General features: G+C 32.8%; 1 protein-coding gene across 4 annotated transcripts in view; it reads left to right on the top strand.

Moving 5' to 3' along the window:
- The window catches only part of sm (heterogeneous nuclear ribonucleoprotein L), a 178,752-nt gene that overhangs the window by 14,983 nt on the left and 142,260 nt on the right, over positions 1 to 21,509 (top strand). For all 4 annotated transcript variants that reach the window (XM_085489232.1, XM_085489230.1, XM_085489231.1 and 1 more), the window contains exons 2-3: positions 7,776 to 7,819; positions 10,218 to 10,287. In XM_085489232.1, coding sequence (XP_085345358.1) covers positions 7,776 to 7,819; positions 10,218 to 10,287 — 114 coding nt within the window. The remainder of the gene's footprint in view (positions 1 to 7,775; positions 7,820 to 10,217; positions 10,288 to 21,509) is intronic.

Below are 21,509 nucleotides of genomic sequence, written 5' to 3'. Positions count from 1 at the left end.
TACATCTCCTTCTTGCATTACTTCTACTTTATAGTAAATATCATCATAATAATATTAAATTCACGCTTTTGCTTTCAACGAAGGAAAGAAATTCATCTTTTACAAGAAATATCTTTGATATATAAAAAAAGTAATTTTACATGAATTTGAAGAGAAAAAAAGAATACGTTTTTAAATTTAATGTTAAATTATTCATATTTAAATATGAAAAAAAGGATTTTAAAAATGCAGAACATTATTTTACTTTCTGGTTATTTTCTTAAACGTGACATTTATTTAGAAAAAGCACAAGTTCCAATTGAGTCAGATATAAAACCATAAAGGTTCTACGCGTGTAGGGTTAAAAGTACACATCAGAAGGGACTGATGCAGACATGCAGTGCGAATACACGCAAGGCGTGTCCGAAGTATCTTAAGATAGCCAGGAAATGTCGTTTGACGACGGATGGCTCTTCTGTGTTGAACTTCGCAGCCCACTCGAGAAAAAGAGAAATTAAGTTGGTCCTCGTGTTTGCGCTGGCGCACATTGTTCTGCTCTAATAATTGCGTTCAGAATCAATTTGCCGTAACGAAATGGTTTCGCGTGGCTAGATGTGATTTAGAATCGTCCAAATAGTTTGTCATAGCGAACCAGGTTTGAACAAAGATGGTAGACAAAGCTGCTACCGCTCTTCATTATTTTTAGAAGGAATGTTAATAATTGTTTCGCAAGGAAAATCTTTATATATACCATTACTTTTTTGCAGAATTTATTACGCCGGGAAGATGATGGTTTAGAGAATCATAGATAGATTAAATAAGTTCGCTAAATTGAAATCTTGAATGCTTTCGTGGAATGGTATGAATACATTTTTTGACAGGTTTGCGGTAGATAATTTTTGAAGACTTTAAATTTATAGAACAATATAAGTATAATTATTCCACGTTTCTCATTGTGTTCTTTTTAAGAGTCTCGCCCCAAGTGTAAATCTGGATAAAAACTTAAATTTCTTCCTATACAAAAAAAATTAAAGCGGAGAGCTGGAAGTTAAAAGCGACTCAGAAATCGTAGCACGACACACGACAGAAACGCAGAACTTGGTAGCGCGGATTAAAAGCACCGTGAAATCGCGGAAACTTTCGCTTCTAGCGAGAATTCCGGATTTTTTTTTTTTATTTTAGAGGATAAGTTCGCGCTTCTCTCGTCCGCCCGTCTCCGGGATGAGAAGACACCAGCTGCTCGGCTGCGAAATTAACGCGAAATCTACGAAAAGTTTCGTCCTGTTCTGCCTGCCGAGGATGCCGACGCGAGGCGACACGACGCGGTGGGAGGTCCGTATGTAATTCATAGCCGACAAGATAATTGGGGCATAGCGATTGCACACACACGTATATTGCGCACTCGAGGGAACTCTCGCGAAAACTCGATACATACAACGTCTAGCCTGTGGTCCGCCTATGCATTTTCCAAGAAATCGCATGCTATTTATCAACGCGATTCGTTAACTCATATTACGCTTTATTACGTGTCAAATCTCAAAGGAATGTGAGAAACTGTACTTAAAATGAATATTTTATACACACCGTGTACAGACTAGTATATAGACATAAAATTTTTAATTCGTCGAAAAATATTTTTCTTCTTTTACTTTTTATTATTTTACATTGTATAGTTATATAATTAAACGCGTACATCATGATCAGGCATTTCTAGAAATTATTTTATTATTAAACGTTATGAATAATTAGGTAACGTTTAAGCGAGTTGAGTTTGTTACGGAAATATTATCTCTAGCAATTAAATATATTGCTGCAATTTCAGTTGTTGTTTTGCCACAATAATATAAGTGGTACAAACAATAAAATTTCAAATATTAATTTTCACCATTTTATTCCATTATATATAGCATCTGAATTTGCAATTACTAATTTCTTATGTAATAGCCTATTATTATTTGTATTATATCCATGAATAAATTATGACAAATATTATAGAAGTAACCTAGATAGATTTTTATCACAAAATTTTTTTAGTATTTATTACATAGTGTGCTATGTCTTTTCAAGAAATAATTTATTGCAAACAATGAAATGAAATTTAATGCCGTGAAAATATGATATCGTATTTTATATTAATTGTCATATTATCAGGCGGATAATCTTTGATGTTTATGGATCGAGTTTAATAAATTACAGAAATAATGATCGAAAAGAATATGATGCCTGTTGCAACACATTGTATTAGAATGAAAGAAGAGTGTTAATTATGTAATATAAAAATTGCATTGCCATCATTTAGAGGAATGTGATTAATCTTTAGATAATAGTAGAGAAAGTGCACAATCTTACAAAAATGTGCACATTTTATATCGTAGCATATTTTATACTCTATATCATATGATATAAAATAATACGCAAATGTTAATCTTGTGCGAGTTCAACTGACCGCCGTTGCCAGGTGTGAAACTCTTTAAAAGCTCACTTATCGGAATCTCGATAACGCCCGTGGGAGCGAGTGCAGAACCGCGGAGTGTAAACTTTGCTTAAGGTTTCTTGGCAAATTTCATTCCGGAAAGTTAACATCGCTCTTTCGAGTGCACGGAACTGAAATAAATTAAATGTTAACAATCTTACAAAAATAAACGCGCGATCGTCAATTTTTTTATACAAGGAAGAAAGAAAATATTTTTTCTCGATATATATGAACTTTTTTTTTACATATAGTTAAAAAATCAATTGCAAAAGTTACAATCTCGATGGCCTTTTAAAAAAGAGAAGCCAAGAACATCATAAAATTCAAATAATTTTTTTTACAATTGTTTCCAATGGTATTGCGCTATTTTGCGCCATTTTTTTTATCAGTTATTGGCAAGTGGGACAACGACAAAAGGCAAAGAGTCAACCACAAATGTCACTTAACTTTATTTATGTTAATGGAAGCGATACGCACAACGGGTTTACACTCGAAGAGTGACGGCATATCTCTGCGAGTCCGACCACTTGCTATGTCGTAAATTGGAGTTTTCGCACGTTTATGCGATACTTGTCTCTGACGTATACATATATATATATATATATATACGCGTGCATTGCAAGTGCGTTCAAGCGTCTATTCTCTTCCCGGTCAATGCTCTAACCGATTTAACGGCGGTTAGAGCAAATCGAAGTGGAAGGGTCGCTGCTCTATGGTCGAGGAGAAAGTCGATTGGCTGCTTGCCAACCACGTGCTGATAAAGAGATTACAAACAGAAACAACGCTTTTGTGTTACGGTCCCCCTGCGTTCCTCTCGCATATCCGGAACAAGTTTGCCGACAATTCCGCGCGAATAATCGCGCATATTTGACCTTTAAGTGCGCTCGTAAGTAGCTATATAGATCTTTGCGCGTTAATCGTTTAAAATTTTAAATGGAGCTTCGGCGTTTTTTATTTTCCCTCTTTCTGGATAGTCTTCGGGACTTAGCGGCGACGTGACGTAAAAAGCGGTGGCTTATACAACTTTTTGCACATCGTTCATGCATAATCGATATCCTCGTGAAAATGGTGATTGCGTTTAAGAGGATTTATTTGGCTTCGTCTTGGAATTTAAAAAAGTTAAGAGTTATTTGTCATGCAGACACAGTTTCTATCTATATGGAAAAGAATAGCGATATTCTTCTAGCATGCAAATATGAATATTATAATGACGAGATAAAAATACAATTTTAGATATACGAAAAATAGAAAAATTATTTAGGCAAATAATATGTGTATTAGTAATATTTAAAATATTAATTTATTAATTATTCAAATTAACGTGATATCTAAAATTTAAAACAAAAGAATTAAGCACACAAATATTCTTACTTATTTATAATTCACAAATGCATGTAAATTCATTAATTTTATTCAGTTTATTTTATAATAGATTTAAATTACTCATGAATAAGTTATTTCTGTCTAAAAGTAAAGAAATATTTTCTGGAATATTTTTATTTTTATTATATTTCAAAAAAAATCCACGAAACTTCATGACAAATTGGAGGACGTTCTGAGAATTGAAGCGATAAATAAGCAGATTGTTGAACCTTATCTTTCATTGTGACATAGAACGTAAGGAAAATTGGCCCTCCATCTCCTCTTTTGACGAACGGAAGCTTGATAGGCAGATTCGTATGGACGAACATGAGCCAATGGAAATGATTCCAATTTTGTATTCAGAATATATATCTTTCAATTCTTGGCTCTCGCAATCTAAATATCGTATACTTGGAATAGAAATAAAATCTCGACCAATAAATGTATCAGAACGCAGCTACTTTGCTCCGATTCTCATTTTCAATATAACTGACTGACGTATATTGTTGGAACAATTAAATTTGAATATTTTATGTCATCTTTTTCCATTCTAAGTTTTTAGTATCTTCGCGTACACCTATATCTTTTTTTATTTTTACAGTTTTATAAGACTAACTTTTTTTTGCCTTTGACATACATTGTAAAATTTTGTAAAAGCCTTTTGTCATCGTCTGTCTCCTCGAGAACGACTACATGGCCTATGATTTCGCGTAAGCGGTCCAGCAATCTTTTTTTTTTTTATTTTTTTTAATAACCAAAGCACGGGTTGAGCACCCATTGAGCGCGAAAGCACGTGGTTGGTCGCGCGCCAGTGTGCACAGTTATGTTTATAAGAACATATGTGACGGATCCGCACGGTATTCCGCCTCGTAACGGCGATACTATGCGTGAGTTATAATATATACGTGACGATGGAGATCTTGGACGCGGCGCGTCGGATATTCCGCAAATCTCCCACCTCTCGGGACGCTTTACGCTTTGGCTGTCCGCCGAGAGCGGATTCTTTGCCACTCTCTCATTGTAAATTTTTTTTATTTTACTTTTTTTCGACGACCGTTCAGCCGCATTTCGCAAGTCACGGACGCGACGCTGCGGCGACGAAGAATTAACGAGCGATCGCCGGCGATAAATCATTAGGACACGGCACTCGAATTTCTCGCTCGTAAGTCCGCGTAACGGTGGATGTGTATCATTCCGGCTAAATGTTTCCCTTCCCGTGTTATTACAGAATTTCTGTGTCTACTGAAAGTAACTGTCTTAATTCGTTTGTGTACGCGAATGTGTCAGGTCAGATGGAAAGCAAATGCAAAATGAATTGGAAAAATGAATCCGAAAATGCGCGGTGACATGTATTCGATTAATGTTGTCTCCAAAATAAATCTCTTCTCTCTTCTCAATATGATTTTTGATTAATGATACTAGAGATGAAATATTTTATTGATATGGCTCATTTTTTATTCATATTCGACATTCGTAATTATTACTTAGCAATGAGAATAGATATTTATTAAACCCCTCGTATTCACACATTATAACTTTATTATATTCAGAGAAATATTGGAGCAAACATTTCAAGATCCTTTGATATTAATCAGATAATAAATACATGTTAATAATATAATAACAATAATAAAAATGACGGGGAGGGAAGAATTAAAAAAAATTATATCAACTTTTTGTTTGTTTAAATTTCTTTTTTGTCAGTAGAGGGTACTTTATATCCGTGTGTGCATGACTACATTAAACTTTTACGAATGATAATAAATATGTATGTTCGACGCTTCTGCAGAGTCTCTTAACAGAAAGAATAAAATGCTCGTTGACCCCACCGCATTACGACTTTATTATTCAACAAGAAGATACTTTACTAGGGTGATGTGACTTGAACGTCTCAGCTTGAGCGCAAAACCAAATGGCAGCGCCTTTGTTACCTTTGCCATTCAGGCTAATTTCGGATCATTAGCAACGCACATCCACAGATTACGAGTTCCGTCACGCGTTTTCCTCGTCTGCCTTTGATTATATCTTCTTATGCGTTGTATTTTGAACTAATACTGTGTACAATATATATTATTACATAATATATATTGTACATTGGAAAATTATTTATTAATAATTTTTTTAAATCCATTTAAAAGAGAGTCGCATCTTTCTTCATCCACAAAGTCTTTGATAAGAGAGTGAAAAAATTTTTAATTAATTCTACTAAAAAATTCAAATATTTTCTTATATGCAGTCGATGTACATATATTTATCTATATAGCGCGAATTCACAACTTTATACATACGCAGCTATCAAGAATTTCAATTCATTAATATAAATGTTTAATTACAAACATGTTCAGAAATGCACTTCACGAGTTATCCTCTCGGTTTGTATCGTCGATTTAATGCATTATATAAATCAAATTTACAGAGTGATCGGACACAAACTTAATGATAATTGAATCTGCGTGAATACTCGTATTTCACTTATCGTTCCGCGATTGCGGAAAACATGAATGAATTATTTAGTCACGACAAGCGACACGTCACTCCGACGTACCAATGCGCTTCATGTTTTATTCACTAGCACCGTTGCACATTACGCGATATGAAGCGACTAGACGCTTGAGAATTGACATTCGCACTCGGTTTCCCAAAGCGGATTACATAGAGAGCACAATGGCGAGCCATGACACGAACCGTTTGTCGCACCGGATGAAAAATAAATAAATCTCATCTATATATAATTTTACTACAAATCCTTTTATCGGTATACTTCCGTATTGAATACCATTCAACGAATAAATTTATATATTTTTATATCTCCTTCTTACCAGAATACTAGTCGAAAGCATACACAAAAAGAATTTTCTCGTAGAATTTACCCCGCAAATTATGGTAGTCGTGGAACAATATGTACATAGTAAGTTTTACTGCAGCAAAATTAACCGAAAATATTTTATATTTTATTGTGGTAGATATATTTTTTTATTGTGGTAAATATTAATCAAAGAAATTCTTATGAAATTCTTCCAATACCATATTGTCCCACGATTTTCAGGATAAATTCTAAGAGAAAATTCTTTCTGCGTAGAAGCCTGTAAAAAAAGAAAAAACTTTTATATATACCTATTTATATCATTTTTAAAAATTAATTTCACTATACACACTGAAAAAATTATTAAATTAATAAATATTTCAATACTACCAAAAATATCATTTATTTAAAACAAATATTTATCTATTTTGAAAAGGATTTCTTTATATCAAATACATATTTTTCACATCAAATCAATATTATTAGTTTGAAATATATGATTTATTAGGCAGTATTGTAATAAATATTAATTTAAATTCAATAATTTTGTTTTCAGTGTATGAACTATAGTCTGTAAATGAATCGCTTTTAAGTTCCTAACTCGCGGAAGATTGCAAGCTCTATTACTCCTGCACCATTTAATTATGCGATCTCGATTGGGTCTCAAGAATTTACCTACGCAGCCATACGTCACAGCCCCTAAGGTGTCTCGCTGCACTATTTCCGTCGCTTTGGGTGCCGTGGTAAAAAGATGTGTGTGCACGCGTATTAATAGACTGACCGAGCACGCATCCCTGGTGACGTCGCCGCGCACCATCGAAATTCAGCCAAAACCGCCGCGCGAATTTGTCTTACGCAATTTTCCCACGACGGAAGACGGTAACACGTGTTGCCGCAGGAGGTTGGCGGAACACCCGAGGAGAAATCACCGCTCAGGAAATCCGTGCTCTCGACTTACGAGTATAGTTTCGAGTGTAAACTAGCTCTCGTTTTCGAGAGAGAACTTGCCGACAGCACGCAAGCCTGCGCATGCGAATGGCTGCAAATAAATGATGCAAGTCGGATAAAGTCATTAACAAACGTTTAATTCGCGCGAATTTCACGATCTAATCATCTGCAAGGGAAATTATTAACGATGCTGTTTGTTTCTGATTGCAGAATCACGAATATGGCGGATACGGAGACGAGCCACGTCGTAAAAGGTAAGGGAATTTTTATTTTTATTATTTATATATTTTTTTTGTATAAATTAAAAGTCGTCGACGTGTTCGAAAGTAATAATGCGATTATTCCACGTCGATATTAAAAACGTATGTTACTGATGAAACAGGAATAATAATACTTGTATCTTTATCAGGACACAATTATATATATATATATATATATATATATATATATATATATATATATATATATATATATATATATAGTGATCGCGATTACTTCTATCTTATCGTTCCAAACAATTTATCGATACTATGCAAAATTTTATACAGGATTATCTGATTGATGATTGTTACTACTAGAATATGTCATCTTGATTTTTCCAACATGCTATCAATCATGTGATATTGCATTTTTTTGACCTATTAATATTTGCGATACGCATCTGATTGAACAATAAACTCGTGCAAATTAATGGCGACATTCGAGCGTCTCAACATATTACTTTGCATAAACAGCCATTAAAATCAATCGCACGCAATTTGCGTGCTCGATCATTCTCAATAAAGTTATTCGATATCAGAGCAATTGTTATTTATATCATAAATAATTTAAAAGATATTAAAATTTTATTTAAACTTTTTTTTACAAAGTAAGACTTTGCGCACAAAAATCGTACTTTGTTATTTAACAGTACTTTTACTATTATTATATATTAATTTGCGTATTTTATACAATTATATTTGTTCTTTAATTACAATGGAAATGCAAATATGGAGTTTTGGTTCCAACTATATATAGAAGTTCCTATTTGTGTACCGATACGCTTTTATATATCAATGACGCGCTATTAAAAAGACACTCGAGCGTGGAATTGGATCCTCGATAATTACCAAAACCCGGTCTGTACGTCGCGACGTTGAAAATTAATTAAAACGACGTAGTTCATCGAAGTTTGACCCGTCTGTCGTCCTACAGTCCAAGTCTAATAATAAGAAGTTAAGTCGAGCATTAAGCGTGATTCAATCTAGCACCGGAGCAACCCGATAGCGAATGATATCTGCTCCACGGATTCGTGATAACTCTTTGGAAAGGTAAATTCGAGCTGGCAAAGCCAGTGTGGTCGCAAATGTAGATATCAATGTTAGATAATCGGTAAGAATCGAAAACGGGATAGAGATAAAACGATATTTATCTCTTATTCGTGAGTTTCATATTTTCAATTTTGTTTACATCATTTCCTATTGAAAGTAAAATATATATTTTTTCTTATATTTCAATGCTCGAAAAATTAAAATTTTTAATTCTAAATATACAATTTTGTTGATACAAATATTAATGTTAGAAAATTGTTCTATAGTATCGAAAAAGGAGTTATTGAGATTAAGACGATTCATGTTTATCATTTACTTTTCCATCTCGCGATCCGCTACCTAATAAATCATATCGTGATACAAAAATTCGATATAAACAAGCTTCAAATAACATGATGATCGCGAGTATGGTAATTCAATTTGCATCGATCCTCGCGATTGGATATTCTATGCCATTAGCCGATGCAATGGTATTCTCGCCATTATACTCGTGGAAGAATTATATCGATTGATTTTTGTGTTGGATGCAAGTCACAATAGAGAAAAAAAAACAGAAGAAAGAGAGAAAGAAGAGAAAATGTATATACCAATATCAACCGTGAAAAATGTATCGCGCTGGCGTTCATCACCGGTTGGTTGCCTTCCATATACAAGTGAACGCGTCAAATCTCCAGTGGAGATTACTTCGTTTCGTTTTTCCTTCAGCTTTTTCCAGAATGTGAGATACTCCATTCTTGACGTCATAATTCTCTGTCCTGTACGTTATACACATGTGCAATCCACGTTTCCCATAATATTTTTATATACTTTGCGTATGAAACATTTTCACGTCCTTGTATGAAACGCCGGCGTGATTCCGTATAAAATGAGATTGCTTACTAATATCGAAAAAATAAAAAAATTGAATGCAACGAACATTCAATTGTAGCGGGAGTATTTTCACTTCGCAAATATGATATTTAAAAATATAGATATAGTGTTAATGGAGGATCGCGCGAATAGTCCATTGAAACTAATTTTTTTTTCAATTTGTACGGAGAATTGAGATAATATTTCTAGTTTCAGCAATCAATGCAATTTTTGCCCTGTGTCAGCAAAAACGTCCGTGCTGTAGTCGACAAAGAATGAATTATTATTCGTAGCAGTTTTTGCGAACTCAGCGATAATCGAGATCTCGTTTTCGACTTCCGTAATTGAATTTTCAAATAATTGGAGCGTCTATTAATGAGAATGAATGATGGAAGTTCGATTTTACGCGATCACGCATTATGCCTTAAGGCGAACTTCAATAAAGTCATCTGTGCGTTCGCTGGAATAATACGTCAATCAATTAATGTTTCAGAGAAGACAATAACAAGCCGAATCACGTCCTCCTCTTCACAATTATCAATCCAGTTTACCCCATCACTGTGGTAAGTTTTTTACGAGAGTTTATCAATTGATATTAATGCGACTTCTGTTTTTGTGTTTACAATTTGAAACCGATAAAATATGAATAAACGCTGGTTGCGTAATTTTTAATTCGTATTTTTAACATGTTTAGACAAAAGGAAAAAATATATATTACAAATTATTTAATATATTTTTTCTTAAGCACAAACGTATTCTTAAATGTCTAAAACAAGCAGTGTGGGAGATAAATATGTAACAAATAAATATATATTATTTATATAATATATATATAAATTTTATAATAAAATTATGATAAATGACAAATATGATATGTTTATATATGGCGGCACATTTTTTATTTTTTATTTATTTATTTATTTATTATTTTTTTTTTTTTTTTCAAATTTGTAAACATGGCAGTCGGTGACGAAAAAGTGGCGCAATTTGGCGACGCGCGGACTATAACAACAATTGAAGAAAAATATTGAAGCCTAAAACCACAGAGAACAAAAGTTGGCAGCACGTCAGCCTTTTAGATTTCACAGGCCGTCGCACTGCATTTTATTTCTGTTTTGCGCCAATAATAGATGAGCTTTGAGCTCTCCCGCCGTTTCTCTCCGCTTCTCCTCGCCGATGGGTCGATGTCATTCGACATTGTTTGCCTCTGTGCCTCTGTTCGTGCGCTCGCATAGCTATCCTGTCACACAAAGCTCGTTTTCTTGCGTCTCTCCCGCGATCGAACCACTAATTAAAGAGCCAACTGAAGGCTTCTTGCTCGCGCGATAACTGAAGGTGCTAACAATACTACGAAGTGTATCGAAGTGTAGATTGCAACGTAAACATAGCGATGATTCTTGTTTTATGGCGCAAAAATATCTTGGCTCCAGCATTACCAAACATTCATTTTGCTTCTTCATATATTATATTCATGATACCAATATCAGATATTTTATTATTCTACTATATATAAAGAAGTATAAACATAAGGGGAAAAAATTATATAATAATGTCATTCATATAGAATTGTCATATCATTCGAAAAAAATCTTGAAGAAAGTACCTGAAATATGTATTATAAATCCATATCTAATTTATTACTATGCAATCGGTATGCAAAGGTTTGTATCATGAATAAGAAATTTACCATTAATATGTGGCAAAAACAAGGTGATATTTTACAATTTGTACAAGTACCGGTTAATTTATAAAACGCGCGACTTCATATTCCATTAAGAGCTCATCTTTTCAATTTAATTAAAAGCTCATCTAGCTAGAGCTTCCTCGAAGGTTTTAGCTCTCAAGCACGCTCTTAGCTCTTTCTTCGCCCTTGTTTTCTTTCTTCTTACTTTCTCAGAATGTTTCGGTAAAGCAATTATTCGTCTAACATTCTGCAATTTAACGTCTTGACATTTACGAATGAATGAATTGTCATAACTGCTATCCATTTATAATGAATTAATCGTTAACATTCGTTTTTCTATCTCTCGCTAATTATTTTTTTATTTTTTTTTTCGCACGAGGTCTCCTGTGTATTTAATCAGCAAATGCGCCGATCAATATTTCATTTTATTCGAAAATATACTACCGGCTTTTTCATCCACTAGACAAACATTTGTTTAACGAGAACGTTTTGCGGATATATGCGTAACTTGCTGGACGGATCTGTGAATGGGAAATATCCGCTATTTTTGAAGAACGCGGTAAATGTACCAAATTTTTGGTTCTTTCGATGCGCGATCAATAAAAATTCGATGTGTATCAATGTAATGATGACAGCTGCAGCTGGAAGTAATCGATTTAAATCTGATTTATACTCTGGGACTGGAAATTTTTTTGCGACACGTGGTTGGCGTTACAAACGAGTTCGCTTTTACGAGGTGCAAAGCAAATTGAATTTAATATCATATTTATTGCAGAAATTCGCGGAGAGAACGCGTGAACATATGTATATATATACAATAACATTTGATATATATACAAGATTTATCAAATAATCCTGTCATTACGTTTATTAATTTATTATATTAATTAAGTAATATTACTGTTGTGTGCTTATATTATTGTGTTATAATATATTTATATTATAAAACAAGTTTTTTAGTATATGACACGAACATAAATAAAAATTGAAAATACAAAAGTAAAACAAAACTATTCAAGTAAATGAAAAATATTTAATTAAACTAATTTTCTTAAGCGAATATGGAAAAACACAAAAATGCACAATTAACATATTTGTGTCTGTTACACATTAACAATTGATATACTAATATGATAGCATAAATAATATATGTTTATATTATTTATGTGTCATATATTTCCTCTTCTCTGCTTTGTTTAGATTTAATAAAATGGAGATCCTTAAAAAAATTATAATAAATTATAGTATATTTTGTCGTAAAAATTTTGAATATACAGATTATAAATTACGCAACTAGTAATTCTTTGTTCAAACATCATTATTTGCTCAAATGTTGATTATCTGTTATACAAAGTATTATTTCGTAATTAGTTAAACTATTTATAATCAAAGCTTCTGAGTTACATCTGTCGTAATTTTATTCTATATCGATATTGCTTCAAATCGTAAGACAAAATCGAAGTATCTTACTGCAGCTCTAGTCGCTTAATAAAACATTTTAATTCGGATTATTGCGATACAATATTCAAGTATCGCTACGCAGCATATTTGCCAATATATCGCGCTTAAAATAGTGGCGAAATACACGAGAGGATACATCTCATGTCTGGTTTATCATGACATATGTGTCATGAGCAGATAAATATTAATATCGTTAACGATATCCTCTGTGTGTTTGTGAGTCGCATTATAATGAAGGAAATGAGTGTACAAAAGAACTTTGAATAATGTTTTCTAATTAAATATTTTTGAAATAAATATTTTTGAAATATTTTATTAAGTTGAAATTGATTTTTTTAAATATATATTCGCAAAATTATATTGCTTTTACCCCGAAGTAAAATTTTTTATACATTTTCTATTTATTCAATAAAAATAAAAAAAAAACACTTTTCTAAAGCGCAATATACGTAGAAAAAATTGAATTATCAATTTTGAAAATTATTATAAATGATTAATATTAGTATACATTTAATGTTAACAGTATTATTTCAGTATTATATTTTAATATGTACATAAAATTCAATTTTATATTGAACTATAAAACTAATAATATTTTATAAAACTAATAATATTTGAAACAAGTATTTTTGTCAAAATATATTTTTGTTAATACTTTTCTTAGTATTATATTCTTTTAACTTTCGATAAGAAACGGAGGAAAAGATTGCAAGAGTATCTATCTTAGGATATATATTATACATCAAATCAGGACGCGCGAAGAATTCTTCACCTGGTAGTAGTCATACACTTTGTAGAGACCAACATACCAGACATGAATCTAAATGTACCGCAGGATAAGAATAAGACTAGACAAATAACTTAATATTAAATCGTGTCGCGATGCAAAGGCCAGGTATATTTCGAGATATTTCATCGAATTGCGCGGGAAGGGTCCTAGAGAACATTGACCTTTACACAATACAAACGTTTCGCGAAATCGGGGTACACGTGCTCGGATGTAAATTCAAATGCGATATCGGCCTTTAAATAGCCGAGCCGTGTGTATGCAAACGTTTGTACGATTTGCGTCGTAATTTGGAATAATAGCAGTGACTGTGCAAATAAACATCGGACTAAATTGTCTCAGTATATAACAGCTCGGAAATATACGATCTTAATGATCGAGTATGAACCAAGCAGTCAAAGTATAAGACAGAGATTTTACCCATGATTGTGCAATATATTTCATTAAATTATAAATATGAAATGTTTTGAGATAATATATTTTCGCAAAGGACATATTATCGTAAAAGTTCTTTAGTTTAGAATACTGGACAGATAATTATAAATTTTGCTTATAATTTTATTATACATCGGAACGAGATACACACATCAGTTTTATCAAATATTTTTGATTTTATACAATTGATATAATGAATATTTCTTAAGTTCAAAAGAAACGTGAATAAATTAAGATTGTGATATGATTAAAAATAGATTAATTACATTATTTTCGGAAGAAAATTTTATTATTTTATCTCATTATCGGATATTGAATTTCAATGGTCGGATATGGTCGTCAAATTTATATCTAGCGTGTAACCACACGCATTCTATGTTATCTAACGTTAAGAAAAGTGCATATACATATATTCAGTTGCATTTAGTGACTTGTTACATAGAATGCGGAAATAAATTTTCGCACGCTTTGACTTTGGCAATAACACACACGGTGATGTGCGACAGCTTGCTGGATTTAGATTAATGAAATGGTTATTTCAAGACTCGATTCCCCGATTCTAGCCGGAATTTGTAATGCGATCCCGACATATGTTTCTGTCTAGCAGACTTGCAAATTGGATTATGGAAATATGAAAAAAAATCGCATATCATGCACTTCATCATATCTTTATAACGTATTGGTCGTTTAATTTATAGCTTAATTCTCGATATAAATCAATGAAATAATAAACCAATGAAAACTTTAGCAGACCACTCAACATTGCTTCGTCGAAAAATGATTAATCGCAAGAGTTATAACATAATTTAATTGCGATATAAAATAAAGGCAATGATTTTATTGCTTTAATTACATATAAATTTTCGGATAAATTGAGGTAAATTATGATTTAATATCGCGTATATAATATTTATAATTACGTGGAAAACCACATTTCAGGAAATACAGTTTGTTCGTATTAATTTGAATTTTATTATTATTGCTTCGTTTACATTCGGCGTTACTAAAGAGAAATTGACGAGGAGGTGTATATACGTCATAAAAAGGTGCATGCCACGCTAGGGAACAATAAAATTGCTCGGTGACAAAATATAACTGCGTTTGTCCAAATCTATTTCGACGCACGCGAAAAACGACATTTTTTTATAGCGGATTATTGTGGTTTCAAAAATCCATTTTAGATTAGAAGAGCTTATATTCTTACTAAAAATGTGGATTTTTTTAGTACAACTATGAAAATCTATTTGTTCTGCATTCCTCAAAAATTATAAATTTTGAAAGAATTGTTAGAAAGACAATTAAAGTTATTTATCAATAATTTCTCATGCCAAGATAATATATTATTCTGCACATGCGTGTGTGTGTGTATGTGTGTATTATTCACTAAAAAGTAAATATTTGCATATAAGAAATTTCGACGCAAAACGCTCCTAAATTCCAATGAAAAATACATATATCGCGATAATAACCCAGAGATAGGTCATGTTCAGCATCAGGATCGACTAAAATTCTCTTAGAATTCTTCTCCCAAGCGTGGAAACTTTTCGACACTTCACTCTTACTTCGAAATATTATAGCTTTAGATCACACATACAGCTTTAGTTTATACATTATAGCTCAACATTTACTGACAGTCGGAGCTAGGAACTGTTCCTCGAATTATCCTCGTTGCATCGGTATGCGCTCCCGTGTAATTTGCATCTTATCTTATCGTCACGGTTGCTCATTCGTCGACTGGCGTTTTCGCGCACACGTCCGAATAATTTTGATATCTCCGGCGACGAGGCGGTCGCGTAATCCTTCTCCCTCTCGTAGAAATGACACGTGGAAATTATATTCCCGCACGGGGGACAACGAATAACACGCGAAGTTTCAGGCGCATCGAAACCGATGTGCAACACCCGCGCGAACGTCTAACGTATTTAATGTCCGCGACCTACTTTCCTTGTCTCTGGAGAGAGAAAGCTCGCCTAGATGACTATCTCCTGTGTATTCACTGCCAATTCCGTACTAACTCGCGTTCGAAACTTCCTAAGAGCGGATGTAGAAGCAAACATAGCCATCGTTGGAGGATCCTTCTTTTGTCGCGTCAGACGCGGATCTAATAAACCTTCTTCCTTCGTTTAACGATGGATTAATTGAGTTTTCGGGAAACTTTGCGGGAGAATATACACACTATCAACGGTAGAATAGAAATTATAGATATGTCAGATTGTTTGTGTCTTGGAGAAATTGAGAGGCTGCTTTGTTTTCTCGGTATTCTTTTAATTCCTAAACATATTATTCCGATTTTCTGGGGGAAAAAATTATATGCAAAATTTACTTGAACAGGGTGTCTAGCAGCCAGGTCAGGGAATTTTATAAATTTGGAATTGTCAGGGAACAATCAGGAAATTTTACTATTTATCTGGATTTTTTTTCACATTATTCTCCATTTGTCTCAATAATTTGAAATTTTTTATTACTCCCAGCACGCTAATTTTCTGTGTTGTTAAAAATTGATTCATCCACAGCGTGTTCGTTAATTTATATTTTTATCGCCGTGTTATTTTATTTCAATGTGTTTCATAGAGATAAAACTTAAAAAAATTGATATAATAGAAATAAAAAAGGTGATTATTTAAATAGTTTATAGTGACATGTTTGTTTTGATTATGCAGATTGTATAATTAATTTAAATTTGTTTTTTTTTTAATTTCCGAATTTTTTCATTGTTGACAAAAATATCTCAAGGATTTTGTGATTTAACATTTAATTGGTTTATTATATAGATACATGCAAATTATATATTTGGAAAAAATAGTACTAAAAAGTGAGGGAAAAAATGAATTTCTGGTCTTGGAAAGTCTGAAAAAGTCAGCGAATTTTTTTTATTGAGTCTGCTGGATGATACCCTGTTGAATTATATTTGTGTGCAAATTTATGAGGTATAATGGCTATCGAAAAAATCGTATATGAATAGTAGGTTGTTGAAGCGAGTTGAGAGTCCGACTGCGTCCATTAACTGAATATTTTTCCGTCTTTAGAGGTACTTGCACGCACATAAAGCCAGCTTAGTCTCGCTGTCATTATTTCAAGATGCTCTTTCGTCTCATCGTCCTCGCACGATTAATCACGATATTTCGAGCCGCGATGCTTGTGTAGCGCAATGTCTCAAAATAATGTTACATTCTACTATCAAGAATAACCTCCGCGTACAACATTGTACGCGTGACATAATAATCCAGTGCGTTCTTCTGAGAAATATTTCTATTAAAAAAAGAATATATATATTCTTTTTATAAAGTGTACTTTTTTCATATAATTAACATTTATATTTGATGAAGATATCACGAACAATTTTATCCGAAATTTTATATAATTAAACTAATAAAACCACATTCCATGTTTCATTAATATTTTTCAATAGGTATATTGTTATACTAATTAGATTTATTGATCTCTGCCAATTAAATGATAAATGAATAAGGTTACTAAAAATAATTTAAATAGTAGAATATTAATTGCTCTTATCTACAAGAAATATATTAATTAAGCCATTAAAGCAATACAGGTGCAACAGTGAATAATGTATAAATAGAACTTTGATCACGAGATCGAGTTTCAGGGAAGAGAGGGCAGGGTAACATTATCGTCTAATTTCGATAACTGTTCTCAATGATGGCTGAACACGATCGAGGACTTATGCTGTGCGCAGTTACATTACCGTTATCGGATCATTGTCTGCATTTAATCGCGTATTTTCATTTCACATTCGCGCTGCATCACGTTTCAAAGTTGATACGGTTGAGTCACAAACTAGTTCAACCAATTTTATCAAATTGCCGGGAAAACGCAAAAACTATTTCCATGTCACGTACGCGTATCTAAAAGTCAGAAAAAAACCACTAATTGCTTTACATATATGTGCCACAAAAAAATCAATTTTTCGTGTTTTTGAAATAGTTTTTTTTTTTTATTAAAAGATAGAAATTTTTAATATTTCACATAGATTGATTTTAAATTCTTGAAATATTTGGTTTTTTAATAAAAGTATGACAAAAATGTCACGTATTTTTCATGAAATTTTATATCAATGAAACTTAATGTTGTATACAATATTACAACTAGATTTAGTAAAGAAGCCATATAGATAATTCCGATTTAATTTGGAAATTCAATTAAGGCCTTGAAAGGATATGTGACTGTTACAGCAAGGGTTTCTCAGTGTGTAGTAAATATAAGACGTCACTAGACTTAAACTGTATCTACATATATATCGTAGTTTAAGTTAGGAGTGATTCTAACTATTGTGTAGAATTGTCTAGACACATTCCATGTTGTGCCCAAGTGATGCAGAAATAGTCATTCTAAGATTGCTCAGTAATTGTCCTGCGAAATCCTAAAATAACAATTAACTCAAACTTGAACTTTATGTATACTAATTCGTTTTATCGGTCAAAATTTATCGTGTTTGTTAAAATATTTCTCAGACTAAATGATTCCTCCTTTTGTTCAATTCTGTTGTTTCTACTTTGAATATTTGACAATCACGCGCTTTATTTTTGGATTCGTATCGCTTAATAAATCATTCTTATTCGACTTTTCCAACTAAATATCATGAGAAAAGTTTTAATGCTGTACGATCTGCCTTTTACCTTTGCTATCATATTCATTTTTCCTCGAGCATTTCCTGACTTTGCGATAACGTTAATACTCCTGCACGCCATTAAAAACAAACTCGTTGGCGGCGACTTGAAACGCGACGAACCGACGATGGGTATCGAGCCGTAAGAGAGCACATCTTGAAGATGCTCGCGCAGTGTCGTATTCTTGGGTCAGTTTTCCAACAGTTCGAAACTGTTCGAGACTTGCAAAAAGAAGAGCGTTGCTAATGTTAGGCTACTTTAACGTCTTCATGTTCTCCCATTTCTGCAAACAGCTTTCCAAAGTACTTTAACTTTTCGAACATCTCTATCGCTATCTTTTGATGGGAAAGACATCTATTCAGAAAAGTATTTTATAGGTGTAAGGACACAGCTGTACATCTCGTACTACACACCTTTCAAACTACTTGCAGGTTTGCCATTTTTTCGAGTGTGCAATTTTTTTCTAAATTTTTTTAATAATCTACAATGAAATTAGGATTGTTTTTTTAAACATATAGGACATGTATATTTAAATACATGTATCTATATAATAATACACAGTTGAACAATTTTTGTTAAATTTAACAGATATCACATGTCTTAAATTACGGTCCACAGAAATTTTTGTGTTAATTTAACATAATATGGATATGTTAAATGGAGACACAAATATTATGTTAATATTTTAACACTTGTGTAAAATTAACATACTTTTAATGTAAAAATTAACAAAAAATATGTTAATTTTAGATTTTATTATCCCCACTTAGATTATAAAATAGAAAATTGACATTTTTTCTGTAAATTTTAACAGATAAATATTGTCACTAATAAAGCAGAAGATATTTATTGTGTAAAATTAAAAATAGATTATTAATATATATAACAGAGAAAAGTATAGAATCGAAAGGATCTGAATAGCTCAGCTGGAAGAGCAGTCGCCCGGCAAGCGAAAGGTCTCGGGTTCGATTCCCGATTCAGCGATTTTCGGATCTATATTTTTCTCTTGCATTCATTTATTTATTTTCCGTAGGGGGGTTAAAGGGGGTATTGAAATTAAATCTCAAATATGAGATTATTTCATATTTTAAAATCTTGGCCGTGTCCAAGTAAAATTTGGTGCCTTGTGCACCGGTATTTAATTCTAACGGAAAATTATTTAGTTTCGTTAGGATAACGCATTGTCATCCGCGATTTGGCTCTTGTTGCCCGTCTTATACGTTAAATTTATATTAAAAATAGATGCACATTGTGTTATTTTTACATTTGTTTTCAGTTGTTTTAATAATATAACATTTGAGTTCAATTAACAGAACAGTAATATGTTAAATTAACACATGAATGTGTTAAATATTTAACACAAAAATTTTAACGGGGACCGTTTTTAACAAAAAAACAAATTTTTCTACTGTGTAAAAATAGCACAAGCTCAGTTCGATTAAATAAAATCATGACAATTGTATATAAGTAATTAAATATATTATTTAAGAAACACATTTGTCCCATATACTGCATTCAAATTGCGCAAGGGTCGCTGGTCGTATCATAAATCAATCGCGACCGATATGAACAATTCATCGGTTAATTCCGATCCAAAGAGCTTCGATTGAATTTCGTAGTTGATTGTTCTGATTGGCAGTGTAGAGCGGAATTGTTATTCTGTACCGATTTTCAATTTGCGTAATTCCATTAGATTACGCGTACGTAATTTTCAAAATGGAAAACTTGCATGAGATTTGATACAACGTAGATGCGTATAGTAGTTCATATAATTTTCACGTTATAATACAGTATCGATAATGTGAATATTAGAAACAAAATGTGTAATATCGCATTCTTTGTTTATATAAAGTCATGATAATTTCTTTTTAATCATATTTTTCTATATAATTTTACAATCTATTGAACTTATACGAAATGCATAAAAGTACCAGTTTAATCGATTTTTGAGATGTATCTTTTTAAAAAACAAGTCGAACAATTTATCTTACAAATAAACTTGCGATAACTTTGAATAATGATTGCTATTATTATTGCTTAAAAACCGACATTTTTGCTGTTTGAAATTTGCCCGTCAAATTTTTGCTAGATGTTGAATGGGTCTATTATCAGAGAAAACAGATGATTCGACGTTAACCAAAACTCGAGTGGCTTCGAAATCTTTTTTGCCTCTGAATCGATCATTGGTACCTTTTCGCGTAGCCAGAGAGAAGAGCAGAAAGTTTTCGTCGTTTTAACCACTCTCGCGGAGTGCTCACGATGGGGTGCGGTTTCGAGCGAAAGTGGTAGGCTGTGTTTGAATCCATCAAAGTCTGCTCTTTTTTCCGGCTAGAGTCGATAATCGATAGCATCTAGCCCTTCCTCTCGAATCATTCGCTCTCTCACACTCGTTCTCATTCTCACGTCCCAATAGTCTTTTCGTCTGCGGTGGCCGGAGGCGTCTATCCTAACGTCTTCTTTCTGGTATAGCAGCGGCGTTCCTTTTTCGCGAACACCTCGTAAGATTCGTCATAAATCCAGGAGTTGCCTTACCTACCTACTATTTCACCACGTCGCTATGCATGATATATCGCGATAACTTTTATTTACGACGCGTTGTTCCGTCCGTTCTTTCCGAGAGAAAAAACTGGAAATCGCGCTGAAAAAAACTTGCATTTTTCTCGCGATGCTCGCAGATGGTTATCGGTTGGTATTTTTTTTTATCTTTGATCCGCAATTCCATGGAAGATGCATTGGAAACTCTACTTTAATTACTTTCGCATTTCGTTAAAGCTTGATCGTTCTATACAT

Source organism: Nylanderia fulva, unplaced genomic scaffold (genome assembly GCF_048542155.1).
Source record: "Nylanderia fulva isolate GAGA-0341 unplaced genomic scaffold, ASM4854215v1 Scaffold8, whole genome shotgun sequence".
Lineage (NCBI taxonomy): Eukaryota > Metazoa > Arthropoda > Insecta > Hymenoptera > Formicidae > Nylanderia > Nylanderia fulva.
The sequence above is the reverse complement of the archived record's forward strand: the minus strand, read 5'-3'. Positions and strand labels throughout refer to the sequence as shown.